General features: G+C 38.1%; 1 protein-coding gene across 4 annotated transcripts in view; it reads left to right on the top strand.

Moving 5' to 3' along the window:
* The window catches only part of EIPR1 (EARP complex and GARP complex interacting protein 1), a 91,885-nt gene extending 77,483 nt beyond the window's left edge, over window positions 1-14,402 (top strand). For 2 of the 4 annotated variants that reach the window (XM_086461548.1, XM_086461551.1), the window contains 3 exons: window positions 1,454-1,621; window positions 2,861-3,028; window positions 14,145-14,402. In XM_086461548.1, coding sequence (XP_086317674.1) covers window positions 1,454-1,621; window positions 2,861-3,028; window positions 14,145-14,319 — 511 coding nt within the window. In that variant the 3' untranslated portion in view covers window positions 14,320-14,402. Of the gene's footprint in view, window positions 1-1,453; window positions 1,622-2,860; window positions 3,029-3,113; window positions 3,138-14,144 lie in introns of all 4 variants that reach the window. The other 2 variants (XM_086461549.1, XM_086461550.1) reach the window with 2 other exon arrangements.
* Window positions 14,403-18,017: the final 3,615 nt, after the last annotated feature.

Raw genomic sequence — 18,017 nt, 5'->3', positions numbered from 1 at the left:
CATGTGGTCTGGCCTTAATCTTGTGATGTAAGTGGGAACTACTTACTGCTGTAGGTAGGATGGTAGAATTAAAGAAAAAAGATTCGTATTTGGGAAGGAAAGGGATCAAGTGGTCAGAAAAATAGCTAAGTTGGGATAAAGGCTTTCATGGTAAGCAGTACTGAATATACAGTGGACAGTGGTATTTCTTCCTAAGTCCTTACACACGTCTCAGTCAGCAGGGCAAGAAGTGCCGGAAAGGAGTGAAAGGTGCAATAAAGGAGGCAAGGAGTGTTTTATTGCTGCAAGCATGGTCGGGATTTAAAAATCTTCCCATAAAGATGTTTCAAGAAATTAAGAGGAAATGTCAAACTCAGCTCCCAGAATACCTGGTAGAAAGGCATACCTGAGTGATATCCTTAATCTTTCAAACTCTGAGAAGAGTGTTGATGTTGGTTATCTAAGTAATACCCTCTATACCAAGTGACTGGCATAGCTGTCATAAGAGGGTTTATTATAGGCCTGGCCTGCTTTGAATCTCCCCTTATGGAGCTACTTGGCTTTGTATTAGTAGTTAGGTATTAAAAGCAAGAGACTTCTCTATCTAGTCTTGACAGAAGACCGTATGTACAGCAGAAGAAAAAAAGTTTTGGTCAGTCTGTTTTCTGAAAAGGAACATTTTTCATTTAAGAAAAAAAAAAAAGGAAAAAAGCTCACAAAGTGTTGACAAGTTCTAGTGAAGATTGTTGGAGATTGTCAAATCTAAACAGAACTTTGGTAGATGGTGGTAGTGCGATAGCGGAAACCAAAAAAACACCTCCCAAATCTGAGTTTAAGAGGTGAGGTAGGAAATCAAACTGATGGAATATGATGTTTTCAGTAAGGATGCAAGGTGCTTAGCAGTACTACGAATGTTTTCTGAAGTGGTCCAGATGGATGAGTATGTGCATGGCTGAGTAGTTTAAGGGCCACAGGTAAATTAATGGTAAATGCCAAAGCTCAAGAAGGTAAGTTCAAAACAGAGCAATAATAAAAAGCTATTGTTCATATCTGTTACATCTCTTGCATCTCAGCTTTTCATATCGGGAGAACTAGATGTCATAAATAAATAGAGAATTAGTATAATTACTTAGGGGTGGAGAAGCTGTTATCTGAAAACATTGTGGTTTAGTAACAGACGTTTCGTAACAGTTGCTAGAGAGCTGTGCTAGAATCTTGTGGAACTACTGTTTCCTTTTAGCTCTAGATGATCCTAGTGCAAACAGGGAAAGAGCAAAGCTTCAAAGCAAGCTGAGAAATCTGTAGAAGTCACTGTTGTTAACAGCTGGGATTTCCCTAAACTATGCACTAGCAATGGATCTCTAGGTCTGCGGGTGCTAAGGGGATTATGCAAGTTTCCAGGGAAACAGATTCCTGTCAGTCGATTACCGTTAGCTTTTTATAGACCATTTAATTTTTTTAATGTGTTTTACAGACAGATATATTGCATAGAAAATGCACATGGACAGCTGGTACGAGACCTAGACTTTAATCCCAATAAACAGTACTACCTGGCTAGCTGTGGAGATGACTGCAAGGTGAAATTCTGGGACACAAGAAATGTCACTGAACCAGTGAAGACACTAGAGGAGCATTCCCACTGGTAGAACAAATTATCTGCATGCTGTTTTGTGGGTGGATGGCTTATGTAATTTATTCAGCTAATTATTTTACTGTTTAGGAACAATGCAAACTATGTTTGCACTGTTGTGAATAATCATTTTTCTGCACAGAGGAAAGGTTTCAGCTTGTGAATGTTCCTTGTGTGATTGTAAATTAAGAGTTTAGACAATGTTAGTCTAATTGTCAAGAAACTGTTGTTAACACTGTTGGGAGACAGGGTACACCTTTGAGAAACACAGCACAGAACTTGGCTTGGTAGGAGCCAGCTGGGACACAAGTGTGCTTTTCCAAATTGAGCCTGATCTGCTGCACCTGACATGCAGAAAAGCAGCTGCCATCTATCCTTCTGTTGTCAAATAGTTGAAATGCTCAATAATTCAGCCCTGCTTTCTTCATACTGTTCACAGCCCTTAAGCCAGAATATTCAAGTCAGTCATTTTAGTCTCTGCAATAATATTTAGAGCCTGTATCTACTGCTCTGGCCTGTGGCTGGAGCAAGGAGAGAATCTAGTCTGACATTTGCAGACTTCAGTGGTTAAGAAAAGATGAACGGTTCATGTTTTATAAAATTTGGGTTAGAGTAATTCTTGCAGAATAAATCTGGACCCTGGAGCTACTTTGAGGGGAATGAAGATGTGAATTAACAGAAGCAGCACTTAGACTTTTTTCCAGAAGATTAAAAGAATAAAACAAAAACTGTAAGACATTTGGTATTAAGTTGATATGTAAAATGTAAAAATTGAAGAGAAATATAATCTTACTTTTGTTTTTAGGGTCTGTTTTAAACTTTACTGTAAGAATGTTGTGAGATTTTTGTTTAACAGGTTATTTCTAATCCATATTTTGCTTTGGGGAAATTTTTGTATTTGGAACTTAAAGTTTTCTCTGATTTAGTAAACGATGAATTGGCATGTACCCTCAAGGAATGATACCACTGAACGGTGTGTTTTCTTCTTTGGATTTTTTTTTCTTCAAAATTTATTTGTTGAATTTTAAAGACACTTCATAGAAAACAAATGATGTGGAGGCTTAAAAGGCAAATGAAGATGGCAAAATACATTCTTTGGAAATGAGTCATGTCACTTCTATTCTTACTTACAACATTTAAGTCAGAGATAAATTTTTAGTGCCTTTTTTTTTTTTTTAAAAAAAAATCATTTAACATTGGTGCACTACCTGCCAAGAATGGCCTCTTGTTCTCTCTGATTTCATTTTTTAGGGTCTGGAATGTCAGATACAACCATTCTCATGATCAGCTGATCCTTACAGGAAGCAGTGATAGCAGAGTTATCCTGTCTAATATGGTATCAATTTCTTCTGAACCGTTTGGGCATATGGTAGATGATGATGAACTAAGTGACCAAGATGACCAGCATCAAGAAGAGAAGTATGAAGTTTCCTGAATCTTATGTAGATGCTTATAGTTTGTCTTTTCATTGTAATGGTTAACATGTTATTTTTTTGCTGACTAGGATTTTTGTGTACAGGCCTTTCAGGTAAGTAGTCCTAATTCCTACTTTGTTCTTCTTTACTTAGAGCCTTGGGTGGAATACACTCTTTAAATCTGATTGGCACGGTCACTGTATATTCACTGGTAGGAAGGGGATGGTGATGCTGAGGACCAATCCTTAAAGTCCACTGGATCTGTGAAAAGGTTCACTTTAAGGGAGCTCTGGATAAATCAAGCACCTAAAATAATCTGGGTTGAGTGAGAGCTGAAAAATCTGCTTTTTGCATTTTCTGTGTATGTGTTCCAACCTTTAGGAAATACTAGCAGTCTAATGGTGAGGAGGAAAGGAAGTATAAATATATTAATTTTTGTAAATTTTGCTCTTATTGCTGACTACTCTAGAAACCAAACTCATCCAACTTACTTCAAGCAAAAGAGAAGTTTGGTTTTTTACACTCTTGGTAGAGAATAATGCATGTTATTGCAAGTATTTGTAAACACCATCCACTTGGGTATGTGAGGAATCATGTGTCTTGCATGTGAGTTTTGGAGGGATGGGCTCTTTAGTGGAGTTAACTGAAATGCCGAAAAAATAATTTTTCATCTTCCACTTTTGTCTGCTTTCAGCTCTTTCGTGGTACAATATATGATGCTTATTTTCCTCTCTGTACTACTTTAAGAATATATGAGTATAGGGAGCTCTGTAGATTTAGTGTGGACTGAGGCTTTCTGATTTTGCAACTAGCTTATGTGGTGATCTTCAGCAAGTGAAGGTAATATTGCTGAAACTCATGTAAAATATTTTGAGACCAACAGGCTGTAATCTATATTTTTCTATTTTTGTAACTGCAAATATCTGTGTTCTGCATGTCTACACTGAGCAGGTGTTACTTCTGTTAACTTATTTTAATATGCAAAGCTGTCTGCAATGAAATAGGCAGATTACCACCTGAACTGTGTTTTAAATGAAGACTCAGATGGGATGAGGAACATGGAAATTACAAGAAGATCCATCAGTTACTCAGCTGTGTTTGCTAGAGGTTTCAGTTAAAATTCTAAATAAGGTTTAGGTTACTTTACTAGTTGCTTTTTTAAGGTTACTCTTGCACCGTTATTTTATTAATAAAGAAGTAGTTTTGCTCCACATAGTTTTGACATTGTGGCTTCACACAAAGGACTTGGAAACTGTTTTTTAAATTATTTAATAGGGAAGCTATCCTATATATAAAATGGTTAATTTTAAATCTACAAGGTATCTTGAGAAGTAATAGGTGATGTAAGTGCCTGGAAAATCAAGATGTAGCAAATTAAGTACCCAAAAATTTGCACATATTGACAGTACATACTTTCTAGAATGTAACTAAACTACAGCATTTTAAGCATGATGTACCTTCTGGTTCCTTACCTTTGGCTGGGGATTCCAATTTACTCTGTTCTGGATGGAAGATAAATAGCACTAATGGAAGTGAGAAAGAGACTACTTTTTTTTTTTTTTTAAAATATGGTGGGAATGTATTAATATAAATAACATCACAAGTAAATTGTGTTCTGATGGATGTTATAGGTTATCTGGAGTTCTGAATTTCTGTTGAGTGTAGATGGTGTGGGTTGCCTCATTAAAACACAAGTGATTGTTTCTAGAATAGGAATTTTTGAAACCAAGAGTATGAAAAGCAATACAACAAATAAAACACATTTTTTCCTTTGGCTATGGGATGTATGTAAACCACATCATAAATGACTTGTATAGTAGTGATGTAGAGCCCTTGCCTGTTCCCAGAGGCTACAAGAGTATCAATACTGCATTTGCTTTCTAAAATATGCTTTTCAGCTGCTAATCTATTCTCTGTAAAACCTGGGAAAACACATTAGCTTTTGTAATGTTTCCTTGGCACTGTGAGAGTCTTGGTTTGGTTTGGTTTTTTCTCCTCTCCTTGTTATGAGTTGAGGTGGAAGGATGATTGCAAGGTGCTCACCAGACTCGAACTGATGCTGGAAGAATGTCTGTTTAGTTCTGAGCACACTAATGAAGCAGGGCATAACAGCTGTTGGGAATACTTCTTGTTAGCCAACCAGTAGTGCCAAATATTTAGGTTTTAGTACCCGTTTCCCTCCTGGAGACCACTTTGAAGGGTCTGTCGCACCATTCCATGGGTACTCTCTCTTCTGTAAAACACGGGTTTTTATTGTATGATTTGGTGGGGTGTGTATAATATGTGTGTGTGTGGCTTTTGGGCTTTTTTTTTTTTTCTTTTTGCTTGGATATGTTCTAGATTTTCAAGGAAGTTCTGTATTCTCATGGGGTTCATTTTTATCCTGTTTTGGAGGACATCTGGTTTGCTATTAAACAGCACACGAATCTTGAAATACACCAGGAAGGCCGGGTGTCTGTAGAACTAGTATCTCCAGTCAGTCACCTTCAGACTTTCTCCGAACAGAAGGTTGAAATATCAAGTAGACAGAAGGAAAAAGGGTCTTTCCTCATGGGCAACCTATTTTTCGTGTTCTGAATAAAATAACTTGTAAAAATGCTCCTTGGATTAAATATAAAAATGTAGAGTATGTATCAGTTGTATTTTTAAGGGTTTTTTCTTCTGCTTAGCAAAAATCCCCATATTTATAACACTTACTTACTTGTAGTACTATTGTATACAGCTAAGACTTCTGAGATCTGTAAGACTCATGTTAATTTTTAGTACATTTTGGAGTAAACTTTCTAATTTTTTTTTGTATTTCTTGGCTGGAAATTCTAATTGTATTTCTTGGCTGGAAATAAAACCAAGTAATATGTCAGTTTAACCCTTCATTGGTGAACTATGCATGCATGCAGTCATTTATTCTTGCCAGATTTTCTGTGCTAACTGCCTGCTTTTGAAGGTTCACAACTGATAAATAATTATTTGGAGTGTTTTTTTTTCAAGAAAAAACACAGGTTCATTGAATAATTAATAGACAAGCACACAACAGTTGCTGTATTCTATTCTTACTAAGGAATTATGCTTTGAGGTTTCTTCCTTTGGTGTTTGTCTATGTATGTATTGGTGTCTTGGGACTTTGTATGTTCCCATCTTGGAGACCAGAACACGCTTACATAGGCAATATAACTAGGACTATTGCATGAGGATCTGTCTCTTGTCAAAATCGAGTGACCTTCAGTTTCTCTTAACTGCTGATTCAGATCAGAACAACTAGTTTGTTGTCTCTTCCCTACTTTCTAAATGCTATTGTTGTTGTTTCTCTCATAAATCGTAAAAATGTAAGAGCAGCTGCTCTGTATCATATCAAAGGTCTCCCTAGCCTATATCTTGTCTCATAGTAGCCAAGAGGAAAGATTATAAAAACAGGAAAAGGAGATGATACTTCCCCTGGGTGTGCTTCTAGCCCCTGTGTCTTTGCAACTTGGGGACCGTTACTGCCTTCTGAATCTTTGGAGACTTCTGATTCTTCCCTTTAGGATTTTCTTTGCTGTCAGCTATATTCGTGAGTTTATCTCTTCTCACTGACTGTGGTTTTTGTTTGTTCCAAAACACGCTAGCTGTGCACACGCACTGCCTTTGTGAAATGTGTCTAGGAGAAATATGCCAACTGCATTTGTTTTCTTGCACTGAATAAGGAAAGGCTTCAGTGCTTTCTGTCTGGGAAGCCTCTGTCAAAAGTAGATCGTCTAAATAGACGATCAAGCTGTCCACAGAGAGGAGGTATATGCATGTACCTCCCCTCCGGCCATGGTGTATTGTGGTCGAGCCCCTAATCTGGGTAATTTAGTGTGCAATTAAAGTATGGAAAAAAATTAACTGAGAAATAGGGAATGATATGCTGTACTCCTAGCTTAATGTCTAGCAGCTTGATCCAGAGGTAGAAAAAAGTATACAAAACAAATGAAAATAGAACAGATGAGGTGAGTATTTGGGGTGCATTTAGGTTTCATCCCCAAAACAAAGCTGGTGTGCTTGGATAAGAACATAGGGAGTGCTTTTCGATGCCTCAGTTTGAACAAAACGTTTAAAACGTGGAGTCATTCCATATCTGTGGATGCAACCAATTAAGGCATGCTTCTCCTTGGTGTCTCTTTCTCTGATGGCTTTGCACTCTGGTGTTGGAAGGACTTCCTCCCTGCAACACTGAACTTGCCTTAATTCCAAAGCTTCTGAAGGTGTCTATTGGTTCCCTTTTAGACATCTGCAGAGCACTGAGAACTGTCTTCCTCCAAAGGGAGGTGCTGACTCTCTTATATCCTTTCTTCATTCTTTGGTCATCCAAAATTCTTGTGTTAGTGAGTGAGTGAGTCTGTTTTGTTGTTTTATACTAGTCTGACATTTTAATTCTGTATTGCTATTTCTAACATTTAACAAAAACTATTACGTTCTTGTAGTTTAGTGTGACCACCAATCAGAATTCCTTTTCTTTACTTATTGCAGTATATTTATTTAGGTTTGAATTTTAAACTCTGCAGGTCTCAGGTATGCTGATGATATGCAGCATGAGAAGACCATTCACTACTTTAGAAGCATCAACAGCAAGGTAGATGCTGCATCTACAGCAGTGTTTTCATTCTTCATAGAATCACAGCATGGTTTGGGTTGGAAGGGACCTCAAAGATCATCTAGTTCCAACCCCCCTACCCTGGCAGGGACACCTCCCACTAGACCACGTTGCTCAAGCCTCCATCCAACCTGGACTTGAACACTTCCAGGGATGGAGTATCCACAGCTTCTCTGGGCAACCTGTTCATGTGTCTCACCACCCTCAGGGTGAAGAACTTCTTCCTTGTATCTAGTCTAAACCTGCCCTCTCCCAGCTTCCAACCATTACCCCTCGTCCTGTCACTGCAGGCCCTTGTAAAAAGTCCCTCCTCAGCCTTCTTGTAGGCCCCCTTTAGCTGCTGGAAGGCCACTATAAGGTTGCCCCGAAGCCTTCTCTTTTCCAGGCTGAACAAATCCAACCCTCTCAGCCTGTACTCGTAGGAAAGGTGTTCCAACCCTCTGACCATCTTGGTAGCCCTCCTCTGGACTCACTCCAACAGCTCCATGTCTTTCCTGTGTTCAGGGCTCCAGAGCTGGACGTAGCATTCCCAGTGGGGTCTCATGAGGGCAGAGCAAAGGGGCAGAATCACCTCCCTCGACCTGCTGGCCACACTTCTCTTGATGCAGCCCAGGATGTGGTTGGCTTTCTGGGATGTGGGCGCACATTGCTGGCTCATGTTCAGCTTATCATCCACCAGCAGTCCCAAGTCCTTCTCCCCAGGACTGCCCTCAATGGACTAATTTCTCCACTAATTTAATCAATTTTTCATTACTCCTATGTCCAGAACTTCATTATGAGTCTCAATTGGTAATGAAGGTCTTGCTTTTTAAGAGAAAAAGTCTTTTCTGTATGCCTACCAATGAGAAGATTTATATAGTCAATAGCTTATACATCAGTCCTGAAAAAGAAGCCATCCTTAAAGTTTAATTTTGCAGAATGAACTACCAGCTAGCTCCCTTAGCTGTCTTTGGGGTTTACAGCCTTAAGATGCCTGCTGTGTTTTCACTGGCAGAACTGATCACTAAGGTCAGTGTGCTGTCTTCTCCCTTATGCTACGTTTTTTGACAATATGTTCTAAGCTTATCCTTATCTGCTGTCTATTGAAGACTGTACCAGAAATTCACATTAGGAAATATATTGGTTTAGTTTTTCCTGAAGTCTTGTGTTTTCATCTTTTTCACCACAGATGTTAGCCACACTGTCCTTTGATACAAACAGAACAAGATCTATCACAAGCACTTCTCACCATTCTGCATTTAAGGCTGAAAGATGAAAAGGATTGGTCCTTCCAGTAGAGAGTATCTCATTGAGATAGTGAAGTTTTTAATGAGATTTTATGTGTACGAGCATCTTCAGCAATCGAAATGGGCCAATGAGAATATGGTGGCTGACCTCTCTGTAGAAAGATATTTCCTTCAAAATGCCATCTAAAGGAGGTGGTGTTTTCTACTTTTTATGATAGAAATGTGGTTTAGAGCCTTTTGAACAGTAAAACATGTAGTTTCACAATAATACATACAAACTGTGTGATCCAACATGAACACCTTTGTACACAAATCTGTGACTTGAGGAGAGTGACTTGTCAGCACTGATACATTGTTAAAGTATTTGCCAAACATTCATGATATAAGGCAGGCTTGCAGGGTGTTTTCACACAGCTTCCGATAGTGTTAATTTTGATGATACTTTGCTCGTGGTATTTATGTCTTGGAGAAATCTAGAAGTCATGGGATTATGCTATGGAATCAACCAAGAGACTCAATTAAAATCGCTTAAATAGTTTCTGTTTTGGAGAATGCCAGTATTCAGGGCTTTACTTGGTTGGATGTGTAAGAAGCTGGGACAAAGCTAGTGGAGCAGCACTTTCCAATTCCTAGACTACTTTGTTTTGAAAAGGTTTGGTTTTTCCATGCTATTTCTTTCTTTAACCCTCATCAGCAGACATACCCTCCTTAATTTATTTTGCATGTTAGGACAACTGTGAATCTTGTTATATTAAAATACACATTTTCTGGTTTTAAAGATGTCATTTTCCTGTATAAGCAGTAAAAAATAAAAGGTAGTGCTTACAATAGTATGAATGGCCAATTATTATATATAAAAATTGTGTTCCAGTTTAAACATCCTTGAATTCTGTTTTCCTTAAGAGAGTGAAAAAGGAAGTAGTGTGTTGTCCAAGCTTACCAGAAACAAAACCTTACAGTTGATAAGTTTTCTCCTGCAGGTAAAGGGAAATGGCATCCACGGGGCTTATTCTGGAATTCAGTGGCAGGCTTTTTGGGATTCAGTTTGAACGCTGAAGTACATGTTGCTGCTCTGTTGAGTCACATCTATTTCATAGTAATTTTTAGATTAAAGAGGATTTAATTTTGACTGTGATAAGGAATTAATGATTTTTGGTGACTCTGAAAAACATGTTTTATTGAACATTGTGGTGACAAAACAGAATCGCAAGCACTGCAAGCTTAAGTGGTTGTTAGCATGAGAAGTAATTGGAAATAACAGCTCTCTACATGAAAACAATTATCCAAGGCTTAACAGGCTTCTCTCTCAAGTCTGTAACACAATTAACCTCAAAGTTATCTAGTAAAATGAAAGCTCTTCTCCTTTCATAGGAGAAGCTGGTAGGGGTCATGCTATGTGAATAAGACTACAAAGAGAAAGCAGTCCAGCTTTAGCTCTGCGTGGCACAGGTCTTAGATTCATGCAGGTAGAGATTACACATTTCTTACTATGAGTTCTTGATGGCATAAGATTTTGATGCCTTGTCAGTTGATGCAATGCAAGAACGTATCTAAGGAAAGAAAAAGTTATTTTAGTCTGGCAGGAAAAGTTCTTCAAAATAGTACAGGAAAACAAGAAACTAAAGGCACTTTTTAAGGGGTAAGGAGATTTAGGACAAAGAATAGCTTACTAAGTTGCCAGGCATAACAAGAGGTTACCTAGTATGCTTGTCAGATGTAGTCTAGTCAGGCTGCTCTATCAAGGGATCAATAGGCCAAGCACCTGCACCTGTGGTGCACTAAACTAGCTATAGCATAGCAACTACGTTTTCACACCCATAACCTGCAGCTTTTATGTGAAAGCAGAAATCTCTGTGTTTTGGGAACAACCTGAATTATACATTTATGTAGTAGCATAGAAGGTGGTTTACTTCATATCCACCTCTGTACAGGTGCTCTTGCTGTTTCTGAACTTCTTTAACTGGAAGAAATTTAAGATCCTGAACTGTCTTTCCTGTTCCAAAACCTGCCAAAGATCTGACTGGCCCAGTATCCAGTCCAATTTGAACGCTCTCCTCTTCTGTGTCCGGCATCTCACCGAAGAAGGTGAATAACCTGGGCATTGTCATCGGGAGTTGGTAACTATGAAATGGAAAGTTTCCGAGATAAGAATAATGCACATGAAAGTATAGCAGTATTGTTTTAATCATTGCTACATTATGAATAGAGTATTAGAAGAATACACTCATCAATACTATGACATGTTAGGCTCTGCAATTACCTGCTGTACATTAAGAAATAGTAGCAACTGATAAAAAGAGAAGGATAATTAAAATATCTAAATAGAAAAAAAAATCTTAAGATAAATACAGGTTGTTTTTGTATGTGTTCCACTAGTATGTGCTGTGACCAAAATAATCTCTTTTCATAGCCTCTGTGTTTATATACACACATATATATATATGTATTTGAAAGGTATTTGTTACCTTGCTTAAATAAATGCCAGTGTCCTAGCTGTTAAGTCTATAACTTCTTGCATTAACCAAATTATATTCAATATCTGGGAAGTTAGATGAGTCTGAGCTGATTCTTAAATAAATAAAAGTGTAAAAGCTGTTTAAAATTTTACTGACAGTAAATAGTTGTGGGGCTCAGTAACTGAAGAATTCTAAGTCTCCTAGATTCATATAGATTCAAAACTAGTATCCTCAGCCTATTCTTGGATTACAAAAAAACCCACGCACATAGCGAAAATGTAGACAAATCTAAGGTGTCTTATTGGAAGTCTCTTAGCATGGGGTAAGGTGGTCTGTCTCCAAGAGATTCCTGTTGTGAAGAAAAAACCTCACCACAAACAACCTTGCTCCTTCTATTTTTTAAATCATTTTGAGCAGACTTTCACATACATTAAATAAATTCTGTCTTTATTCCACTAGCAGAATCTTTGTGGGCTCATTACCTGTTACAGGAGTTAAAGGCTAATCTGTTATCTTTCACAGTGCTTGTAAAGGATGCTCATGGATGGTTTCTTCTGGATCTTCTGTATTGTTCCTGAGACATGTCATTCCTGTTCCGTGTCTGAGATGATTTTTTTCCATCCTGATTATTATTGTATAGTATCTAGCTCTTTATCACTTCCATAAGGATTTTCTTAGATTCTCAATAACTGTCTCAAGGCTATGCCATTCTTATGCACAAGTAGTCTATATATAATATCATCATAGATGTATGCTATTGAAAAAAAAACAACAAAAACAACCCCCCCAAAACTGAATTCATGTGACCTGAAGGACTGTGTGGAATAGCATGCTTTCTTTTTATGGGAAAGCACAAAATTACTTTCATACCCAAGAAGAAATGCAGTGTGCAGACAATAATAAAAGACAGTTTAAAATTGTAGTTACAAATGGAAATGCCAAAAAGAAGTTCATCTACAGGCTTCTTTCCTGAACACTCATTCCCCTATGACTTCTGTAAATTAAATTAGATGAACTGTGTTATTTAAATGAAACACTGAAACAACTCTGAGGGTACAGAAAATAGTATAATCTAGAAACTTATTTGTCCGTGTTTATCCAACCTTTGGTTAACTGAGACTCCTGGTTAACTGAAAGTCGGTCGTGTCCCCTGACAGCCATGTGCACTGTGCATTACTCCCCTGCTTATCCAGAGAGACATCTGAAACCTTCAGAATAATGGAGTTGTGGGTAAGTGGGTGAGCATTGCGTGAAGCACATTGCTGCCTGGGGACGTGACCAACTTTCACTTAACCAGGCATGTCAGTTAACAGCAGGTTAGAAGAACACATTGCAGGAGATGAAATGTCTGTGCATGTGTGTGTGTTTATTAGGTCTCTGCTGTTAGATGGTTTATATCAAAGTACGTATTAGGGAGAACTGCAAAACAACCTGCTCTTTGCAATTAACCAGGGCCTTCATGTTGTTTGTGCCGTGACCTTTTTTTGTTAGTTGACCTTAAACGTAGTGTAAGTAAATGATAAAAGTCCTTGAAACTGAATATCTGAAGCTATTCTGCAGTATCATACTGCTTTTGGTTTATTCATTAAATTCAGTTGAATTTTAATTGCGATGTTAGATTCACAGCTGGTTAGGCTGGCTAGGTGGAGCAGCGATATCCTGCAAGCAATTCAGACGCGATACCATATATGCTTTGTGACTGTAGATGCGTGCTTTCTGAGAGCGGCGGTAAAGGGCAAAGACAGCCAATAACAACACTTCATTTCTGTAGTAGCAGCATCTGTTTAAATGATTGAGTGGCATTCACAAGGCTCTTTGGCTTCGCTTTCTGTTGGGAGGATTGTGGCTATAATACAAGGCTGTTTCTGGGAGGCAGGGGGATGCTTCTGAAAGGCTGACTGATTCCTGTCAGACAGAGGTTGATCCTCTGTGGGTGAAGGAGCTCTAAGGTCATTCTCTGAAAACTCACCTACCCTGTAGCTACAAAATAATGTGCTGTGGTGTTGCTCTGAGAGGAGGGACTGGCTATGTGAGGGAGGAAGGGCTGTTCTCAGCTCGAAGAGCACAATCAATGATTCTTGGGTGGTTTGGACTTCAGAGGATTGCCTGAATCTGTTCTTAAATATTTGGAATGCAGAAGAGAATCAGTCTGACTCTCATGATGTAGGTCACCAGGCGCTTGGGTGTTGCAGTGAGAGGTGAGGTATACAATAACAGATGAGAATCTGGTGGTGGTATAACTCTAGGGATGGGAGGTAAAAATTAAAGTGTTCAAAGTGGTGCCTCCATCTCCCTTCCATTGCTCTGGAGAGAATGGGTCCGGCACAGGAGTGACTGTGATGTTAAGGACTGCAATTTCTTACCGATCTACACGTCTGTAGTAACATCATATGTGATCTTAAGAATTCAATTAACGACAAAGAGTGAAAGGAAGGGATAGAGCATGGTGAGAGAAAAGGTGTTGATAAAAATGTGTGTTTAAGTACATTTAGATCATATCTGGTAGTTTAACTTGCTTTAGAGAGAGATGCTTAGTGTAGGTTCTGAGAGACTTGGAAATGCACTGAAGTTGAGAATGAGAGGTGCTTTGTCCCTGCAAATGGGGTCTTTAACATTGACTTGACTCTGCTGTGTTATCTAAAACATAGGTATGTGTGGACATCTGGTATAAAATACTTCCTTAGAGCCTATTACTGCATTCTTATACTTTAAATGGGAGGTTACGTATATCTACATGTTAGTGGCACTTAATGTTGTCTTTTAAGTCAAGCGTGTTCACAAATCCTTACTCTTTTCTTTTTTTTTTTTTTTTTTTGTTTTCAATTTTAGGATTAAAGAGCCCCTTCAGGACAGTGTAATAGCTACCTATGAAGAACACGAAGATAGTGTATATGCAGTTGAATGGTCCTCAGCAGACCCATGGCTCTTTGCCTCTTTAAGTTATGACGGGAGACTTGTTATTAACAGGGTTCCCAGAGCTCTTAAATATCACATACTGTTATAATTTGTTTGGATTATGGTGGAGTTGTTATCTTGATGTACACAATTGGTAGGTATTGTTTAGGGCTTTTTTTTTTTTTTTTAAGGATCTATTTTTATTAAGTATAAGTGTTAAAATTTTGTTAAGAATATCTGTACTAATATAGGCACTTTTAATTTGTCTTTTGTATTTGCCTTGGGAAACTATGATGCAGTTTCTGGAGGCTGAGCTAGTTAGATGTTTGTTTGAGGTTTTTTGAGGGGCTAATGACTTTGTGAATTACAGTTTCTGGAGATGTTGGCTACTTCCCATAGTATTGCTTTATTACTTCAACTTTATGTAAATATAGTAGATTACAGAGGTGTTACTATGCTGATATAAAACTTGGACAATGTAGGGTGCATGTAGCGGAAGTGACATACTCGTTTACAAAAATAGTATTTTATCTTTCTGATGTAAGCAGCCTTCTGCTCTTACCTAGGGCCACATTCTGCTAACTATTCTGGTAATTTTTCAGTGTTTATAAATACAATTGAGAATGGTCTTAAAAGGCTTTCTTAATTCACTCTCTCTCCCATTGTGGATTTCTTAAGAAGAAATGTTAATTGTGAAGGTGAAACCTTCAAAATATATTTTTTATTTAAGCCTTATGGTAGTATCAACAATATACCTTCCTGTAATTTGCAAACTAAATGCAATTTTGAGCTATGTGTTGTTACTGGAAACAATATTAGTCTTTACTGAAATCTCTTATATACTCATTTAATGTATTGTCCCATATTTATAGAACTTAATTGTGCGGTAGTATACTTTGAGGGACTCTGGAGCTATGGCATTGTTAACCTGAAAAAAAAAAATCTCTAATATTTGTAAGTAGTCTTTTATTCCTTTGTCTCTGTGCCTTTCTGCAGTCCACTGACGTGATGTAGCAAGCTTTCAACTAAGCACAAAATATCCTTTGCTATATCTTACTCTTTGCAATACCTGACCTAGGCTTGTTGACTGTCTTGTTACAAATGCTGAGAACAGGCAGATGCTGCCCTGTAGGAGAATGCGCGGAGAAATGTAGATGGAAGGCATGGTGAAACATGCCTGTATGTACCGATACCTCCCCTTCCCCTTGCATAGCTTGCGTTATCAAAATTCTGCTGCTTGTTCTTTGTGTACTCAGACTAACCACAGCAGTAATTATTCCCTGTTGCCTTTTCATCACTATTATTTCCCATTAACTTCAGAACCTGGGTATGTGAGACTCTGTTGGTTGTGGTAGCATTGTATAAGGACTCTGAAGAAATGGCAGTGAAGGTGGGATGGGAAGATCAATACCAGCTGCTTCCCGTGATTCCTCCTGTTGCTATGGGAACTGTTAGTGTGGAGGGATAGCTGGCTGCTCACCTCTGCTTGTCCTTACCCACTCTTGGATCAAAACATGTCCAAATGTGGTTTGTTTTGTATACATAGCTGCTTCTGTGAGAACATGCTTTGAGAGCATGGCTGACTGCTATAGGCCAAAACATCCAGAAAAGATGAAAGTTGAATTCTATTCCTGGCTTTCTTAAAGAGCTTGTTTGGAAGAATTCATAGGAGTGAAGTAATCCAATTAAATCATCTGTACTATTGTTTGTATTTGTGTTACAATGCTGCCTGTCTGCTCCAGAATGGATGCTTCGTTGGAAATTCTGACAGTCTGATTTTCTGCGTTAAGATTTTAAACTTGTGCTATTTCAAATTGTCTCAATCTGTAATTAGGCATGAGCTATTCACCTGTATACTGTAAAAAAAAAAAAAAAAAAAAAATCACATTTCCAAATCAGTAGTGCTTTAGTTGTCTGAATATCGAAATCCTTGGTTGGGCTGTAGCTTTATATATGCAGCTTTCAATCTTCAAACACAAAACCTGTTGCGCGGCCCGCCCCCCCCCCCCCCCCCCCCCAAAAAAAAAAAAAAAAAAAAACAACAAACCCACCAGCAAAAAAACCCACAGTATATCTTTAGCATGCAGCAGAACTCTTAAAAACTTTCTTCAGGTTAGCAATAAAGGTCTAATGAAACTTTATTGTCTGTTAATGTATATGGCTTGCAGTGTGAAGGTGATGGGAAATTACATAACAGTATGTGGGATTTGATTTGTTTTTTAACATGTAATAAATGCAGAACAGATTTCAGACTTAATTTTTATGTGTCTGTATTTCTTTTGCTATTGTAAGCTTATACAAGCTGGGAAACTCTGTAAACAAATAATATCAAGAAATGTTTTCATTTGTTTTAGTTTAGTTAAATGTGTATATCACTCAATAGGGAAGAAGAGAGGGAATGAATACTGGGAAGGAAGGGAGTAGCAGGTCAAATTTGAATGAAACGCATTACAGTAGAATCAAGAGAGCAGGAAGGGTCAAGTTTTAATCATTTTCAGCTGCCTATAAAGCGGGATCTGAGCTACATGTACAGCACTGGCAGTAATATGGAAATGACCTTCAGAAAGAGAAGGCTTTTGACAAGATTTCATTCCAGGCTGTTAGAGAAAGCAAGCTGCTGTGGGATAAGAGAAAGGGTTCAAAGATGGTTAAATAACTGATTAAAGGGTAGAAAATAGGAAGCAGGAATAAATCATCACATTGCATGGCACAAAAAAATTACTGATGAAGTCTGCAAGGATCTGTGCCTAGGCATGTGCTTCACAGTATACCCATGACCATTTTGGAAAAAGGGCTACATAGAAATATAGCACAGTTTGCAGATACAGTTCAGAGTAGTAAAGATGACTGGAGGATTATGGAAGGGACTTGCCTCCCATTGTGGCTGGATGATAAAATGGTAGATGAAATTTGGTGCAGGACATGTGAGGTAATGGATATGGGAAAAAACCAGTCATTTTACATAACTACTGGGGACCACCAATATGTGGCTATTACTTGGAAATAAGATCTTAGGGTTTTCATAGATGTTTAAAAACATCAGCTTAAGAGAGGTTAAAATTTTAATTAAAATGCTGGGAATAACTAGAAAGCAATAGAGAAGAAAATAAAGCATTGTTAATCCATTAAATAATTATAAATCTATGGTGTATGTGCATCTTTAATACTGTGTATAGTTCAGTTTTATTCCATCTCAGACCAAATGTTGTAAAGCTGGGGAAGATTTTAGAGGAGGATGACAGGAATGATGAATAGCATGCGACACCTGTATGAGGATAACTAAATAGACTGAAAGGCAGATGGTTGAGAGGGAATGATAAAAGTCCATAAAATCACAAGTGGCAGAGGGAGAGGATGAATAGGGAGTGATTGTTCACTGTCTCCCCTGATACCAGAACTAGAGGTTATTAAATGGGATCTGCATGTGGTGGCTTGAAGCATACAAAATGAGGTGGTCTCCACAGGCGTGAAGGTGAGCTATGGCACTCCTCTTTAACAATCACTTCCCCCTGCGAAAAAAAAAAAAAACACCCAAAGACACACAAAAAAAATCTCATTAATGTTAAAGTTTACACGACTTGAAAGTGACTGAACCAGTACTTGAATCCATTAAAGACTGCTAAATAAAAAGGCAGCATCTCTGGCTTAGAAAATCCCTTTGAACCATGAATCGCTGGACATACAAAGAGAACTGGCAGAGAATCCCTGTGTGCTTGTCCAGTCTTTACTTACCTCCCTGAACAGGTGCTATTTGCCAGTGAAGGCAGAAAACAGAATTTAAAAATAATAACTTATCCTCTAAAGCTT

The sequence above is a fragment of the Leptosomus discolor genome, chromosome 2 (genome assembly GCF_034619465.1).
Source record: "Leptosomus discolor isolate bLepDis1 chromosome 2, bLepDis1.hap2, whole genome shotgun sequence".
In the NCBI taxonomy this organism is placed as follows: Eukaryota; Metazoa; Chordata; class Aves; order Leptosomiformes; family Leptosomidae; genus Leptosomus; species Leptosomus discolor.
This window is presented reverse-complemented; position numbering and strand designations above follow the sequence as displayed.